Source organism: Myotis daubentonii, chromosome 13 (assembly GCF_963259705.1).
Source record: "Myotis daubentonii chromosome 13, mMyoDau2.1, whole genome shotgun sequence".
Classification (NCBI taxonomy): Eukaryota; Metazoa; Chordata; class Mammalia; order Chiroptera; family Vespertilionidae; genus Myotis; species Myotis daubentonii.
Genome location: NC_081852.1, coordinates 54,719,296 through 54,736,839, shown reverse-complemented (window position 1 = coordinate 54,736,839; position 17,544 = coordinate 54,719,296). Strand labels below are relative to the sequence as shown.

The window sequence follows — 17,544 nt, the reverse complement described above, 5'->3', positions numbered from 1 at the left end:
AATGTCTTTATTCATCTAGTGCCTCTGTCAGAAGGAACACTGCACCACAATGAGGAAGCACGTGCTTACACACATTCAGCTTTAGAGGGGGTTAGAGATCAAAAGCCAGCAGATGGGAAGTGCAGGGCACGCTTTCCTGACGTCTTAGGTAGAATACACTGAGTGTAATCTAATGACTGATCGATGGCTCCTGCAAAAATGGAACCACCTATTGAGTAGTGATGAGGTTCTAGGCCTACTCTTTAGCTTTCCTGTCTCTTTCCTTTGACCTCTGGATGAGCCTACACTCAGAGCACCCATCTTTAGTTTACTGCATCTATTATTCTGTTGACTAAAAAATCAAACTTGAGAAAAACATGCCAAATAAGAGTAAGGAGAAGGGGAAAGGTGAGCACCTAAAGAGTTAAATCCAGAGCTTTTATGCAGGAACTTTTAAACAATTATTTTAAAATGATCTTTAAAATTCTTTGGCCTTCTTTATTTCTGAACTGAGGAGTGTTTTATTGAATGTCTGATTTTGCTAAACAGCAGGCTGGTGGGAAACTTCTTATATCTTAAACAGCAAAGTAAACTGGGCCTTTTTAATACCTAATTCTTGAAATAAACACAGACTGTTTCTTTACATATTTCTCAGATACATCACACATGTGATTTGTGAAGTTATAATATGCTAGTGGTGCTTTGTTTTTATGCAGGGTATTTTTTGTTTGTTTGTTTTTGGCTTAAAACCTTCACATATGCTGAAAACTAAGATTATACAGAACAAAATTTAGTTAAAAATAAGTGATTCTGTTTCTACATAACTGGCCAAGAAAAAATGTCCTTTAATCATAGGTGTATAAATGTACCCTATTAAATAATTTCCAAAAATCTTATTTGCTCCTATACAATAAAAATGAAACCAATATCTTAGACAAGTGATAAAATAGCTAAGAATTTGCTCTATAAACTACTTCACTTTCCTTTAATACTATCCCTATTTATAGTCCAATGAATCAACATTAATTTGTGTGTTTGACAAAGTAGAGTTAAACATGTCAATATCCTATTTTAAAAATCAATACACTGCTCTATATTTCACACAGAGAAGTTAAATTAACAGTGGTCTCCAAATGATGCAATGCTTCCAGGCCAATGGACACAGGCAGAGCAGCTAAACTGGCTATTGAGAACATGCCTGAATTACGGAGGCATGAGGAGTGGTCACAGTCTGAGTACTCTTCTGTCTGCAAAGCCAGCTCCAAACACCCTCCTAGTACTGCAGGACTCAGCCCTCTCTGGTGTGGGGAGTAGGGAGATGTTCCACACAGGCTCAGATACCCCAGAGCCAGACTCCCAAGCTCGAACCCAGCAGTTCCTCCTGGCTAGCCTACCAAGATCTCTCTGTTCTCTTGGTATGGACACCAAGTGTGTTGTTGCAGGGCAGTAGTTGCTGCCTGAGAATGCACCAAGGTAAGAAGGCACAGAGCCTGGATCTGGGTAACGTACAAAAGAAAAGTGTGTGAGAGGGCACAAGGGAGGAGGGTCAGGGAGGAAATGGAAGATTGAGTGAGAACGTGTGAAAGAGCGTGGGAGACTAGGACAGAGGAAGATCATGAGAGACAAGTCAGCATTTATTTCTGGACAACTAATATTTTACTTTAAAGTTAGGGTCCAGTCTGTTAGAGCGGCTAGAGAGCACTGCTGTAAGGCAGGCAGGTCACTAATTCCTTACTACAAACTGATAAGTTCACACTGATTGAAACACACATTCAAAGCTTTATCTAATTTACAGTAACTGAGTACTTTGAAAATAGGCTCAAACAAGAAGTATTCTTAGATTAAAAGGATATAAATTATTAGCCTGGATTCTGCTCATAGTAATTCATTTGTTTTCAATTACACACCCTCCAAAAATGTTGTATTTTTCTACTTGAATGGCATACTTTTAAAATATGGCTTTGGAACCTGTTTTCTTGTAGGAAGCGAGTAATGGAGCATTAATTCTATCTGGCATCTCTAAAGAAGAAAATGTGGCTTCAGGCTTAGTAACTGGTAAGTCAAGTCTTAATGATACTATTATATTGAAATAAAATAAACAGCAATTGAAAGCTCTAAAACATTTGATAGATGCTACCTTGAAAAGCAAAAGATAACACAATCAAAGAACTGAATTGGAAAGAGCTCATGTCATTTCTTCAGTGAAAAGCAAGCATATGTTTTTAAAAATATATACTAAAGGGGAAAATCAACTTAATTCTTTAGAACAGAATCTGTGAGATTCTATTACTGAAAGGCATAGTGGCAAACACAGTGAATACTGGATAAGGACTGTGGAGACCCACGTGGACGGCACATGACCTGCCACTGTAGCAGACCTGCTTATAATACTATTTATTCAACACTCACCTGCACTGCCTGCGCCCTGTGGCTACACTTGGCTGGAGAGAAACAGCCTCCATGTGGACTAGTCTGGCTTTCCATCCTTGATGGGTGGCCTCCAGCTCTTCAGCAGTCACACTGCTTTTCCTTCATGTACTCACCTCCTGGATGACCCTCTTCTCTCTTCAAACCTCCAAAACCTCTCCCCTCTCACTCACTCTGTTGATGGCCCATGCTTCCCAAGAAAACAGAAGCATCAGAAAAGGGCCTCCACAAACCCTACCCTCCACAGCTCTGGGTCACACAGGGGCTTTCTCTCCTAACTGTGCAAATGCCCACAATCTACTGTGCACCTGGTCCCACCACATCTCATCAGCTCTTTCTCTACTGGATCTTTGCCATCGATAAACATGCTGTTCTCTAACTCCATTCCCTCTTCTAGCAACTGCTCTATTTCCTCTTATCTTTGCAGCTAAACTCCTGAGTTATTTGGATTTTCTTTCTCTAGTTCTCCTATTCTGTTTTCACCTCCATCATTCAGAGGACATCAACTAACTCTCTAAATCAATGATCAATTCTTAGTCCTTATCTTACCTGATCTGTTAATAACTCTTGACGCAGCTGGACATTCTCTGGGTTTTGCTCCTGCTTGCTTCCCTGGTCCCTTTCCTCTCTCTGCGCTGTGCATGTTGGAGTGCTCTAGCATGGTGCCACTCCAAGGATAGTCCGTGGACTGGTACTCATCCACAGACCATGAGGTAAGTACAGACACTGAGAGTAAGGTTTAGAAACTTTCATAACATCCAAATGGGTAATCGGTGGGGTTTTGAACTTTCTTTTTAAAAAAATGAAATTAATTTTTAAGACTAACAACTCTATAGCTAGTTTGAGAGGAAGTAGCACAATGGAAAAGACAAAACCAATTATAAGCAGAACTGGGTTCAAATTCCATATATGTCCTTGAGCATTTACCATAATTAGTATCAGCAGTTATTATTATCACTATTTCTTTGAGCCATCAGTCCTCCTCATAATAGAAGGTGCCTTTCACAGCTCTTACATTGGAGGACCTATCATTCTGAGACCACAGAGGTCAGCTTCAGGTGATGGACTTGCCTAGTAGCAAATGCAGGCAATTATGATTGAGTACTTTTGGATGAGTTACACTGTTTTTTAATAAAAGAGATAAAAGAATTTCAAAGACTAAAGAAAACTGCTAGCCAAAACCGGTTTGGCTCAGTGGATAGAGCGTCGGCTTGCGGACTGAGGGGTCCCAGGTTCGATTCCGGTCAGGGGCATGTGCCTGGGTTGCGGGCACATCCCCAGTGGGAGATGTGCAGGAGGCAGCTGATCAGTGTTTCTCTCTCATCGATGTTTCTGACTCTCTATCTCTCTCCCTTCCTCTCTGTAAAAAATCAATAAAATATATTTAAAAAACAAAACAAAACAAAAAAACTGCTAAAGTGGGGTCAGATCTAAATCTATTTTGTCACAAGACTTCCCTCAAATGTTGCCCAACTAGAGAGTAAAAACATCATATACAAATGAGAAAGATTAAACATCAAGAATTTATGGAATATTTGCACTTGCAGGATTATTCACATACCTTCAGCTGTTAGAAACCAGCAACTGGGTGCCCCTTCAGTGAGCTTTGTTCCTGACGGGAGGTCTAATCTCAGCTGGAACTGCAGAGTCTGTCCCGGAGATGCAGCCACGGGGGGGAGTTGAACGGCTGGAGCTGATTTCGGTAGTTTGGGTACTGTCTGTTTTTCTACTTTTTCTACTAGGAACGGGCCATCTACCACAGCATTTCCAGAGCCGAAGACCGGGAGCTAGGAAATAAGAAAATGTGTTTATTCCAGCACCGGTACTTTACAATAATTGTAGAGTGAGAGTTTATTTTTAGACTTCAGGCTAAAATGAGGTTTAGAAATATATTTTGTTTTGGCAAAAAAATTACCAGCACTTATGAATGAAAAAGAATTAATTGTTCAATATGCTTATAGATGGCAGAAAATTAAGACGATATCAATTTAAATGTAGTGGATATAATATACATCCTCTTATAATTTTCATTGCCAACTGTATGATGCCCTTCATATATCAGCTCTATGTCACAAGAAATTACATGCTTTAAAATAAAAACAAATTGTCATCATAATATACCTTGGAAATTCCTAGAATTTTAGGAAAAACAAACTCTTGCATTTTTAAAAAATTTTATTGGAGACCATGTGTATATCTTTAAAAATTGATGAGAACTTCTATCTTATTTTCAATGTCTTGAGAAACATGGCTTCTAGAGCTTCCTTAGGAAGACCATTTGGTAATGGATTCACCATAGGAAACAAAGATTACATGCTAATTTAAGAATCAATAAAAATAAGACTAAACAACCCAACCCACACAATATGTGAGGGTAATTGTGTCAGTGTGTCCACATATTTAAAAACAGAGGAGTCCTCTTTTTTTTTTTCCTTTTCTGAAAGTTCAAAATCTTCCCAACTCCCAGTATCTTTCTCAAACACTCTAGACACAAATGGAATTTTTACTTAAAGAAAATAGTATGATATCCTTCACACAGACATTCATGTACTCTTCTACCTACATGCTTCACTTTCACAACTGGACACGGACTAACCAAAAGTGCAGTCAGTGCTAAAGATCTTAAAGTCACCCATAAAATGGTACCTTTAAGGTATACTTTAAGATTACTTACCACAGAAATCGTTTTTGTTTCTAAATCCATCACTTTAATCTGATGATTATTTGTGTCTGCTACATATAGTAACTCGCCATTCTCTCCAATACACAGGCCTCCTGGTTCATTAAAGGTCGACTCGGTGAAACTGGAACTGACATTACTTGCATCTCCAGTTCCTGCTAATGTTGTACACTGTTTTGTTTTTGGATCCACAACTTTAATCTAAAAAGAATGAAAAAAAATCATATGTCTGAAACTCAAGCTCATGTTTGTAGTATGGAAAAGTACAGTATCAAGCAAGCCAGAGAATTTTTGCTTATTAGTATTCTTAAAAAAAATCATAGGAAAATAGGCATTTCTACATTTTCTTGAAAAAGCCAAACATTCAAATTATAGTCTAAGGGGAGAACTGAAAACCATGTAAAATCCCCAGTTACATCTTACCCTCTGGAAATAAACTTGGATGAAATTTTTTTAAGTTTCAAAATATTATTCTCTTTTCTCAAAATGGGATACGGCTGGACTGACTTTCTTCTCATGAGCATCTAACATTGGCTGAGGATTTGCTACTTATGTTAAACTTAATGATTTCCTTTGTCTCAATTGTATTAAATTTATAGTCTTTCATCACAAAATATCAATATTAATTTTCCACGAACTTTATAAAAAATAAAAATAGGAATAGTTGGATAAATGAAATGCTTTTAATTTTGTTTTAACAGAATTATTTACTAATAGGTGCTACAACTATGCAACTAAAAAATGTTCATTTGTTAAATGACATATTAATTTCTGTACTACTTACCTTCTCCTTATTTACTGAATTTGTTACTAAGCAGTTTTGATGGGTTGCAATTCCCAATTTTGGCTATATCCATTGGAAGCATGTTTTATTTACTAGTCCTTTCCCCAGCTCAGAGTACCATCATACCCTCTTTGCAAAGAAAGGACCAAGAAAAGAGGTCTTATATATAGTTGTCAAAGACTGTTGCTCCTCTTTATGTTTTCGAGTGGCAACTGTAGGAGGCTCTCAGGTTTTTCAGCATTTTAAATACAACAGATGAAAAGCAAGGTGTTACATAATTCTGTCAAGACTCACCTTGTGATTGTATGAGTCTGCCACATAAAGTAAATTCCTTTTCTTGTCCCACGTTACTCCAAGGGGGTGCTGAAGCTTTGCACTGATTCCTACTCCATCAACATCACCAAAAGCAAATAAGTTCTTTTTTAAAAAAGGAAAAAAAAACCACACAGCTCATATTAAAATTTCTACAGTGTTGTGTTAGCATTTAAAGTGAAAATGAAGATGGCTGTATATGCTGCTTAAGTTAAAGGGGAAAAGGTCTGATTTCATACAAATAGGGCTGGGTATTTGATTCAGACTAGAATAAAAATGATAGAATTTTGAACTTGTATTATTGTGTGGTTCTTTATAGTTTTATTGACAATAATCACACATCTGGTCAGGAACAGGCCAAGGTGACCAATCTGGTACTCTTTATACCATCCTGCCAAATATCTAATTTACACTTTCCTCTTATTAATAAATATTTATCCTTCCTTTCTCTCTGAAGTCTGGACATCTATACATATAAAAGGCTAATGTGCAAAGTGTCCCCTTGGGAGTTCGACTGGGAAAATGAGTGTTCAATCGCTTGCTGTGATGTGTGCTGACCACCAGGGGGTGGTGTGGAACATGGCAGGTGACCGGCGGCGGAGTGCGGGTGGCGAGGGGAAAGGAGGAGGGGGGGGGGAACCGCACACTGGTGGCATGTGGGCAGCATGCGGGAAGGAGGGGGCGGGGAACCTGATGGGCCCTGATCACTGGACATGCCTAGGGACCATACCCGTGCATGAATTTCGTGCACCGAGCTTCTAGTTTATACATAATCAACTAGAGTGAGTTTGCTTTTCTTACATGGTTTTGTTTTTGTTTCTTTATATTCACCTTTCCTTTGACTTGACTTACACTTTAATCTATGGATAGGCCAAGAACACTCTCTCCCCCAAATTTTAAGAACTATTCACAGTTCAGAAAAGTGCATTTTTTTAAGTGTCTGGGCACACTGTGCAGGAGGGATTTCATTACCATGGGATCTCTTTCTCCTCCTACAAGGTGCTTCACTGCTCCGTCTTTCAGTGAAACGGTTCTCACAGTGCTGCTCTCACTATCAGCTACAAACAGACAGCTCCAGGGATCTTCGGAGGCCAGAGAGAGACCTGAAGGTTGGGCAAAACCTGCCTTGTGAGGATATGCATTATTTCGATTTTCTTCATTTCCACTTCCAGCAAACCGAAGGCAGGTTCCTTTTTTTAAGTCACTGAAAAAGACAATTCATGGGTGAAGTCAACATTGTTATATGTGTCCAATTTAGTTATTAAACAAATGAGTGTTAATGATGAAATCAATGGTGGTAAGCAGTGTAAAAAAAATAAAATCTAGTGATCTTGACTCAGTTAAATTGTGCAAGTCAGTTTTCACTGTAGTTTTATTGTTAACTAACTTATTTATCCACTGTGTAGGGACCTTTCTACATTTTTGACATACATAAAACTGAAACTATTCTCAGTGGTCAGACAGGAAACCCCTGACAAGGTTAGAATTACAAGAATAGTGATTGTATCATTGATGGTATAGATTTTTTTTTTCCCCTCCAAATGTTCAGGGACAGGTACAGCTGGATCCCACTTTAACTTCTTCTTAGATTCATACAATATTAGGTCCTGAAAGGGAATTAAAAAGATTATCTAGCTCAGCCGTGGGCAAACTATGAAATGAATAAAACTAAACAAACAAACAAACAAACAAAAAAAACGTACCCTTTTATGTAATGATGTTTACTTTGAATTTATATTAGTTCACACAAACACTCCATCCATGCTTTTGTTCCGGCCCTCCGGTCCAGTTTAAGAACCCATTGTGGCCCTCGAGTCAAAAAGTTTGCCCACCCCTGATCTAGCTCTTGATAGATTAAAGCTTAAGCTTCCATTTTTAAAAAAGTTTTGCTTTCTTATACACAGTAGACTGAAAGATTATTTCAACAGACAACCAGCTCAAGCATTACCCACTTTAAGAAACAAATACAGGATGATTATGCTGCTCTAACAAATCAATTATGCAAATCAATTTCTTATATACACTAGGGAATTTTCTACTTCAAGGATTATTGCAGGATTCCTTATGTAATGCAGAGAAAGTTTTACGCAATAGTTTCTGAATTTATGCTGGAGGGATTGTAAGGAAAGAGAAGAAGCTGACTTTGAAGCAAAATAATGAGATTCCATGCATATCACATCCAAATATGGCATAATATACAAAAGTCTAAAATGACCATCAGTCACTCTTTGGTTGATATGTTCCCAAAGCTCAGTTAGGCAGGGAGCAGAGGATGGAGGCAAAGGGATAGAGAGTGTATAAAATATGGCCACTTACTCAAGGAACTGGGGAAAAATCTAGTCAGAGAAATACAGGTAATAACTAACATGTCAAACAAATAAATTAAAGGTAATTACTACAAGGAGTCTTAATCTAAAAAGGAGTTCCCTTAAGAGGTAGAAAGAGTGGAAACAGTAACTTCTAAAATGTTAGGAGTCATTCCCACTCAAAGATCAGTAACAAAGATAAAACATCCTTAAAATTATGATACAGGTCAATGTGATCTGGGTGGATACTTTCCTAAAAAGAATGAGAGTAAACACTCTACTTATTTGGTATTTAGTCAACTCTTGACCATTTAGGTCCAACACAGCCATCACTTAGAACATTCTGGCCATCTCTGTTATTTCTTTCTGCTGTTTAAAATTACGTCTCATGGAAAATGTTTGGTCACTTCACTGTTTAGGCTACTATTATCTCCTGCCTGGATTACAATAACCTCCTCACTTCTATCTATGTGTCTAGTCTTGTCCCTCTCCAAATGTCCCCAGTGTTTTTAAAAAAACAGTTCTTATTATGTTACTTCCCAGCTTAAAACTTTCTAGAAAGGCATGTAGAGTACTGTTAAAATCTCTTAAAAGGGCTCACAAGGCACTTGGTGATATGGCTTCTACTGACATGACTATAGAGTCATTTCTTGCCTGAAAAACCTCCACTCTCCCAGTCTGTGTCCTACTCCTCTATCAGGTTTCAGTCTACTCGTTTCTTCCAGGAAGCCTTCCTTGATGGATATCAGGTGTTCTTCTTACTTACACAAGGGACAATTTCAAGTTGAAGGACTGCTGCAGTAAATTTTTTATACACAGCACCTTCCCCAACTGTCTTGTTTGTTTGCTAATCTGGTTCTTAGTCTGTAAGCTCACTGAGGACAGCAACCATATCTTTTCATTTTATTCTTAATTAGTGAGTATATTTCATTCCTATTGCCTAGCATAGTGGCTAGCATACAGTATGTTTAATAAATAGAGGAATTAACTGTTGCAAACATCATACAACACAGCACACACATACACACTATTTGAAATATATCTGATATTTTGGATTATGCATACAACTGCTCCTTTCTATTGATAAAGGTAATCAGGATGACAGGCATTTTCTATGGTGACTTGACAGTCTTTCTGGCTAATACTTTCATTCATTTTTTTATTCTGCAAACCTTTACTGGCTCCTAATATGTACCAGATACTGTGCCAGGTATGGGGAACACAAAAATGAATGAGAAGGGGTTCTTTCCTTTCAGAGGCAGTCTAGTAAGACAAAAAAGTTAACAAATAAGTGCAACCAAAAACAGACAAGGAGAGTCAGAAGAAAAGAGAGAGGTGGGGAGGGGAAGAGAAGACAAACTTACCAGGGCAGTGACATAACTACATAAGCAGTGCAGTGAAATCACAGGGAAGACTATGATCAGTTCTACGTGGGGTGTTAGGAAGAAGAGAAAAGGCTCTATCGAAAAAGATATAAGAAACTTTGTAGAGACACTACTTTTTCACCTTTATATCCCCACCAGTGACAACAAAGCTACAACATTTGCTGAATATGCCAGGCATTAGGCTGAGCTCTTCACACATATTGATGCTCAAACAAACCTAAGAGGGAAGTATAAATAAGAACTCAGAGTTAAAGTGGCTCCCCTAAGCTCGCACAGATAGTAAATGGCAGACCAGGATTCAATCTCAGGCCTGACTACAACACCGAGCTATTAACCACGATGCTTTATAGCACTCAAATACCTGGACTAACGAGTGGGGATGCCTGCACTGCGAGTCAAAAGGAAGTGCTCACCAAATGCCTCCAGGCTTCTTTCTGGACGCTCAGTGGGATTGCTCATCCAGGGTCCCTGAAGTTAGATGAGGTGTGGTCGTGAGACTGACTGTGGCTGATGACATGTAAGTAGAAGTGATGTGTCACTTCTGAATAGAAGCTTTAAGAGGTATTAAGGGACTCACTGCCCCTCTCTCTCTGCCAGGATGACTGGCAGAGCTCTAGATGGTGGCTGCCGCATCAGCCTGTGTGGCAGAGCAGTGCTCCCGGTGCACCTAAGTGAGTGAGCAAAGGACCAAGCCTTGTCTTAAGCCACGGAGAATCTGGCTGTTTGTCATGGTAGTGTATCCCAGCACCTCCTGACCAGTACAGTAAGTGTCGAGAGGATGGAGACTGGTGAAAGGGAATTCTGTGAACTCCAAGTTGTGCAGTTTACCCCAAAAGAGATATTGCCACTTACTTTTTCTTTGGTAGTCGGCCACAGTCCAGTAGGAGTGCCCATATCTGATGAGTCCCTGCCATGGCTATCCACAGAATGTCATCTCTTTGGACCTCTGAACCTTTATAAAAGTAAATAGTAAATAATATGTACATATTTTGGTTAATAGAAAAACACCAATTTTTTTTGAGAAATTTAAGGGAAGACAGTAATATGTTTATAAATCATCTGATAGAAGAAAATAAAAATATTGTAATGTTTTAAGTTGTTTTTGAAAAATTTCTATTTTCTTTGTGAAAGACATACTTCTTTAGACTTATAAATGTACTGGTAAATTCACAGAAATCCAATGTATTCTTAGTAGTAATATGCCCCTGCATCCGGGGCACAATGTTTTCAAACATCTGATTTTTTATTTTATGTGATAAAAGAAATGGGTTGGCACATACTTTCTAAGAAATTGGTAGTCAAATAACCAGCACTAACCACCTAAATTATATGCTTTAGTAACAGTTTCTCATGAAAACACTATTTTAATATTTTAAGAAATGTTTATATCTGCGACAATATCAACTTTTAGACTTAGATATACATCACAACTGCTATTTAAAAATCAATTGTTTAATTGGTTAGAAAACTTTTTCAAAAAAGCTTGAGTATAATATAGCTGTTTACTAAAATTAAACAATTAAAATGAACAAATAGTTGTAAAAATTAATTTATAACTTATTACAATGTGACAAGGCTCTATTTCTCAAATTCATTTTGTTAAATATTTAAATATTTTAATTTTAGATGTATTCTAAGGCTACTTTTACATGTAATTGAGATATTTTAACTAAAATCATTTGGTCAGACACATGCTCTAAGAAATTATCTTAGTAAGGATATTTTACTTATATTTTCTTTAACTTCAAGTAGTTTGTATCTAAAAGAAACTTTTCTTCCTTAACTTGTATTACTTTCAAGTGCCTTTCAATTTGACAACAAAAATGATGACGAGGGTTCTCAATGAATGTGGTTGCTATGCGCCAAGCCTTTTACAGAGTTCATCAGTGAACTTTTCTCAAAGCCCCGGAAGATAGGTAGTGCTATTATGTCCTTTTTACAGATGAAGAAACTGAAGATGAAAGAGCGTAGGTAACTTGCTAGGATCACAGAGCTAGTAAATGAAGGAAGGAATCGGAACAGGCAATCCAACAGAAAAATCTATTTTACATGTTGCCTTTTCTCTGCATTCTTAATTACTATCCTATAAAATATAAAGGAAAGCGGTTTATTTCAATTTAATTTTTTCATAGTCAAATATTGTTATAAACATAAATTGCATTAAAAGTGATAATAGCATTCCATATATTCTGGGGACTCAGTCTCTGTTTAATATTTTAAAACTAGATCAAAGGCTTTTCATAATTATTTTATTTTGCCCCTTCCATGTGAGGATAAAAAGGAAGGTGACTATAAGCCAAGAGAGAGCTCTCACCAGAACCCAGTCATGCTGGCACCTTGACCTTGAACTTCTAGCCTTCAGAACTGTCAGAAACTAAGTGTCTGTTGTTTAAGCAACCCCAGTCTGGTATTTTGTTATGGCAGCCTAAGCTGATAAAGACAGTCCCCTAAGAGTAGAAATTAGACAAGGATATCTGCTATAAACACTTATTTAGCACAACAAGAAAAAGTAGCAAAAAAGTATGAAGATTACACTTCATATTATAAGTATTAGTTTGGTCCTGGTTTCTGTATACTTATTTCCTTTAAACTCCTAAGAAATGAGAAGAAGTGACCAGGCTGTGTCAGGTCAAAATTCAGATGTTGGGATTCTATCTATCACTTGATGATGGTGGTGGGGATGGTGATGAAAATGATAACCATCCAGAACACTTCCTATGTTTAAGGTCCTGAGATGATAAACATTTTACATGAGTTATTCCCTTTAGTAACTTAATAATGCCTTCCAACCTTAAGAAGTCTAGTATCATCTCTATAAAGAAAGTAAAATTCACAGGGGTTAAATAATTCGTGGAAATTCACACAGCTAAAACTGGAATACTCCATTAGGAAGTTGATTACAAATCAGCAGTGTTTTGATCAGAATGGAGAGATACAGAAGGCAGCCCATGCTCTCTGGCCAGTTCTTCTGTGGCCTGTTCTTTTCTTCCTCCCTTTTGCCTCTGCCCCATGGATTTAGCTCTGGCTTTAAGTACCCAAGTGCAGTATCACGTGTGATCACAAATAGCCATCTAATCAAACTTAACCATGGCTTTCTACTTCAGCTTCACTCCTTATGCCCTCCTCTCCCTATGGCCTCTGGCTGAGTAATCTTTTACAAGTATATTTTTTCCAGTCCCTCGCCTTCCCATCTTTGATTTGGTTCAGCTTAGTAACATCTCTTTGTGACTTTTATGAAATGACTCCATTCTTATAGCAAAGAATGAAAATAACATTGATATATTAATCATTTCTTTGTATAAGCACTGTTCTAAGTGCTTTCCATATATTTTCATAATTCTCACAATAAGCCTTTGAGATAGGTACTATTAGCATCTTCAATTTAGATGAGGGAATTGAGGCATAAAGAGTCTAGTAGTTTGTCCAAGTCACACGACCACACTAAGATGTAAAACTGGCTGCAGGGTCCATGCTCATAACCAGCATGCTACACTGTCTTTCAAGAAGTTTTTACTCTGCCTGATCATTTCTCTGAGGACTGAAGAGTTTTTACAAATCTGAGAATTAAAAAAAAAAAAAAAAAAGGTAGTCTGGCATTTATGTCTACCAAACTAATGAGAGTCACTTTAACAATTTATACTGTTTATCCTGGATTTAAAAATCTAAAGCACATAACTGTATCACTAAGTTATATGCATATATGCATAACCCATGGACACAGACAATAATGTGGTGAAAGCCTGGGGTGGGGGGCGGGAGTGGGGTGGAGGAGGTAAATAGGGAGAAAAAAGGGAACATCTGTAATACTTTATTGTAAAACAATAAAGATACATTTTAAAAAATTTATACCATTCATCCTGGTTTTTAAAATCTAAAGCACATAGTTGTATCACTGAGTAGGGTATTACTTTTGTTCCTTCTAACAATTACGAACATTTCCATTTTAAGTTAAGAGCACACTTAGTACCACTGACTTTCAACAGTCACAAATTAAAAATAAAAAAGGATAATGCCAAAAGCTAAAAAGGTTTGGGAAAGTCAAAACCCCTCATAATCATCAATAAGGATTACTGAAATAGTTTCAGAAAGCAGAAATAAATCGGCAAATGAAATATAGAAATGAAAAAACACCTTTTATCCAGCTTTTAAATATTCTGTTATTTTAAGTAACTATGATCAAAATAAAGTCCACTGGCTAGAACCTTCATAATAGCATCTGTGAAATCATCCATTAGTGTAGTTTTTCTCCATAGTCTCTAAACCTCCTACGAAGCAAGGCCTTAAGCCACTAGGAAAAAGCGACAAAGCCCCGGGCACAGGAAAAGACTAATTTGAGGACTGGAAGAGGGCATAAGAAAAACATCTCTTCATCTCTGGGAGAGGGGCAGGAAATTGTCTTTGGTCAAAGACTCCATACTGACACCAAGCAGGGGTTCCCTACTGCTGGAGGGAAAGGAGGAAACTCTTCAAAACCACTCACAGATTAAAGGCAGAGTTTGGCTGCCAGAGAGAAACGGAACAGAAACAATGAAAAAAAAAAAAAAAAAAGCTCCCATTTCCTTTCCTGGACCACAGGCACACAGGGGTCCTAAGACTGAGACTGTTCAGAACAACAGAGAACACTCCCTTAGAGAATGACAAACAGCAACAGGTCACCTGTCATGCAGCTGCAAGAGTGAAAGAGAACCACTGTGGTTGAGCTGTACAGGATGACTGAAAGCCGAGGTGGAACCCCCCACCCCCAGCCTCTAGGTCCCCATGCTTAGGCAACACCAGCCCACAGCTAAAGGAATTCAAAAGCTATGGTGAACTGACAGAACTCACAGCAATAGTAACACCCAGACCCAGCCCAGCTTCTGACTACATTGGCTCAACCTCCCATAATAGTTGGATAAATACTATTGATCTCAGCCCCTCTAATTCCACACAAGATGACTGGAATTTAGCTAAAATTGAAAAGACAAACATAAAGTAAGCAGCACCCCTCCTCCCTGTCCCTGCCTCCCCACCCCCGCAAAGAAAAACAAACCCTCACCCAAATAAACACATACCCACCCCTCATCAAAACCAAAAAACAAAAAACAACCCCCACACATTTTCAAGAAACAAAGCAATCAACAGTAACAGACTGAAAGATTACCTGAAATCTGGAGCTATATAACATGGACTTTGAAATTACTATGCTACTATGTTAGAGAATCTAGAGAAAAAGGTGGCCTACCTAAATTTGTAAAAAATTTCAGCATAGATGGAATCTAAGAAATAGTAATATGGAAATCCTATAAAAATATCAGATGAAAAATTCCTTCAACAATCTCATCAACAGACTAGACACAGTTGAGAAAACAATGACCCTAACGATAAATCAATAAAAATTATTCATACTAAAACACAAAGAGAAAAAAAGGGTAAAATAAAAAGAGCACAGTATGTAAAAAGTGCTGGGTATAATATCAAGAGTCTAATATATGAGTAACTGAAATCCCAGAAAGAGGAGAAAGGAGCAGAAAAAAATATTTAAAGAGATAATGGGTGAGAATTTTTTCACAGATAATGAAGGACATCATACCACATCATAGACTCAAGAATTCTAACAGGATAACTCCTAGACATATCAGTCAAACTGCTGAAAACCAAAGAGAAAATCTTGAAGGTGGCCAGAAAAAAAGCATACACTTTATTTTGTTATATTTATTTTTTAATATATTTTTATTGATTTCAGAGAGGAAGGGAGAGGATGAAAGAAACATTAATGATGAAAGAGAATCATTGAACGGCTGCCTCCTGCACCTCCCCCACCCCACACACTGCGGGGGTCAAGCCCGCAACCTGGGCATGTGCCCTGATTAGGATTCGAACCATGACTGCCTGGTGCATAGGTTGATGCTCAACCACTGAGCCATGAGGGCCGGGCAAAAGCACACATTTTATACACAAAGGAACTAGGAAAAGAAATAAATCAGACCTCTTATTTAATACTATGTAAGCTAAAAGACAATCAAATGACATCTTTAAAGTATCAAAGGAAAAAAGAAAGTCAACCCAGACATATATGGAGTAAAAATATCTTCCAAAAATGAAGGCTGAATACTTTTCCAGACACTCCCCTTCCCCTAAAAATGGCCAAGAGAAATCATTGGCAGCAGCCATCTGCCAATGTTAAAGGAAGTTAAAGGAAGTTCTTTAGGCAGAAGCAATATTAACCTAGAACTCTCGGGACTGTTAAGAAACGAGCCACTTTGGAAAGCACTTTGGCAGTTTCTTATAAAATTACACATTTATCATATGATCCAGCAATTTCATTCCTAAACATTTTCCAAAGAGAAATAGATACTTATGTCCACATAAAAACCTATACACATGTGTTTATACAGGCTTTAATAATTGCTGTAGACTAGAGGTATCTGGAATGTTTATCAACTGATGAATAAACTGTGGCAGAGCCAAACAATGAAATACTACTCAACAATAAAAAAAGAACCAACTATTGATACCAGCAACAACAGCAATGAATCTCGAAAGCATTGTACAGAATGAAATAACCAGGCATAAGAAATGCACTGTTGCCAATGGTTGGAGAGGGTGTTGGAGGTGATGGGAGGAAGACTGAGCAAAGGGTCATGAGAGAACTTTTGGGGTGATGGAAATATTCTGTATCTTGATTGCAATAATAGTTATAAGACTAAATATGTTTGTCAAAAGTCATATAACTCATACCTAACAAGGGTGAATATTACTTTCTGTAAATTATACCTCATTAATTAGACTTAAAAAACCTTAAAAACACAATTCAATGTGATAAGATAGTACAAGAATCATCTCTCAAATTTTAGGCCTATAAATACAACTGCTTTTAGTTTAAGCTTTTGTAACTTGCTTTTTTCACTCACCAGTTACACTGTATAAAATTTATTCCTCAAAAATTCTGTATCATCTGATTATTTTTAGAGGATAAATGTATTGTATAGTATTTTATAGCATATTAACGAAACTCCAAGAACCGTATTATCTAAGCACTTAAGTTACAACACTGTAGATTATAAGACTAACATACTAAATAGTTAAATTTTGATCATAAAAGGTTGTATAAGAACAGCTAAACTTCTATCTAGGGAAAATACTGATTAAAAGGCCAAGAAAGGTTAATGGGATTTGGGCATATTATCCTTTCTATAAATGATTCTAAATCAGGTAAAGTCTACTTAGTTACTAGTGGGGTTCTGAACTTTAGGATGAAAAATCTCTCCAGTTATTGTCTGGCAAGAGTGAAGTCATGCATTTTAGAAACGTGGCAGAGTTTCTGCTGAAAATGAATTTATTGTACCTAGTAATTACTTTTCTTACACTGTGTAGTTCTGACCATATTTGGAGTGATGCTTTTATCACTGTAATGGCATAATTAGGTTAAGTATTCAGAATTAAAATACACAGACACATTTACATATTATAATGGGTATTTCAAGTCCCATTATTTATTAACTGGGTCTCTTGATAGGGTATATATATTTAACTATGCATTGGTCCTTGTTACTTTTCATTTTATTTACCTAACCTATTTTGCTCCTTTGTAAGGTTTAATTTTAATTAAATATGCATACGAATGGATGGATGCATTCATTATAAAGCTTAATAATTAAGCATCCATACGCAAACCACCTAGCTCAAGAAAGA

At 37.3% G+C, this 17,544-nt stretch overlaps 1 protein-coding gene across 3 annotated transcripts in view; it reads right to left on the bottom strand.

Annotated features, from left to right (window-relative positions):
• The window catches only part of NHLRC2 (NHL repeat containing 2), a 53,179-nt gene that overhangs the window by 8,142 nt on the left and 27,493 nt on the right, over nucleotides 1-17,544 (bottom strand). For 2 of the 3 annotated variants that reach the window (XM_059661479.1, XM_059661477.1), the window contains 6 exons: nucleotides 10,726-10,825; nucleotides 7,155-7,386; nucleotides 6,165-6,287; nucleotides 5,081-5,287; nucleotides 3,968-4,193; nucleotides 1,189-1,475 (listed from right to left, as the gene is read on the bottom strand). In XM_059661479.1, the coding sequence (XP_059517462.1) occupies nucleotides 1,204-1,475; nucleotides 3,968-4,193; nucleotides 5,081-5,287; nucleotides 6,165-6,287; nucleotides 7,155-7,386; nucleotides 10,726-10,825 (1,160 nt within the window). In that variant the 3' untranslated portion in view covers nucleotides 1,189-1,203. Of the gene's footprint in view, nucleotides 1-1,188; nucleotides 1,476-3,967; nucleotides 4,194-5,080; nucleotides 5,288-6,164; nucleotides 6,288-7,154; nucleotides 7,387-10,725; nucleotides 10,826-17,544 lie in introns of those variants that run through there. The other variant, XM_059661478.1, reaches the window with a different exon arrangement.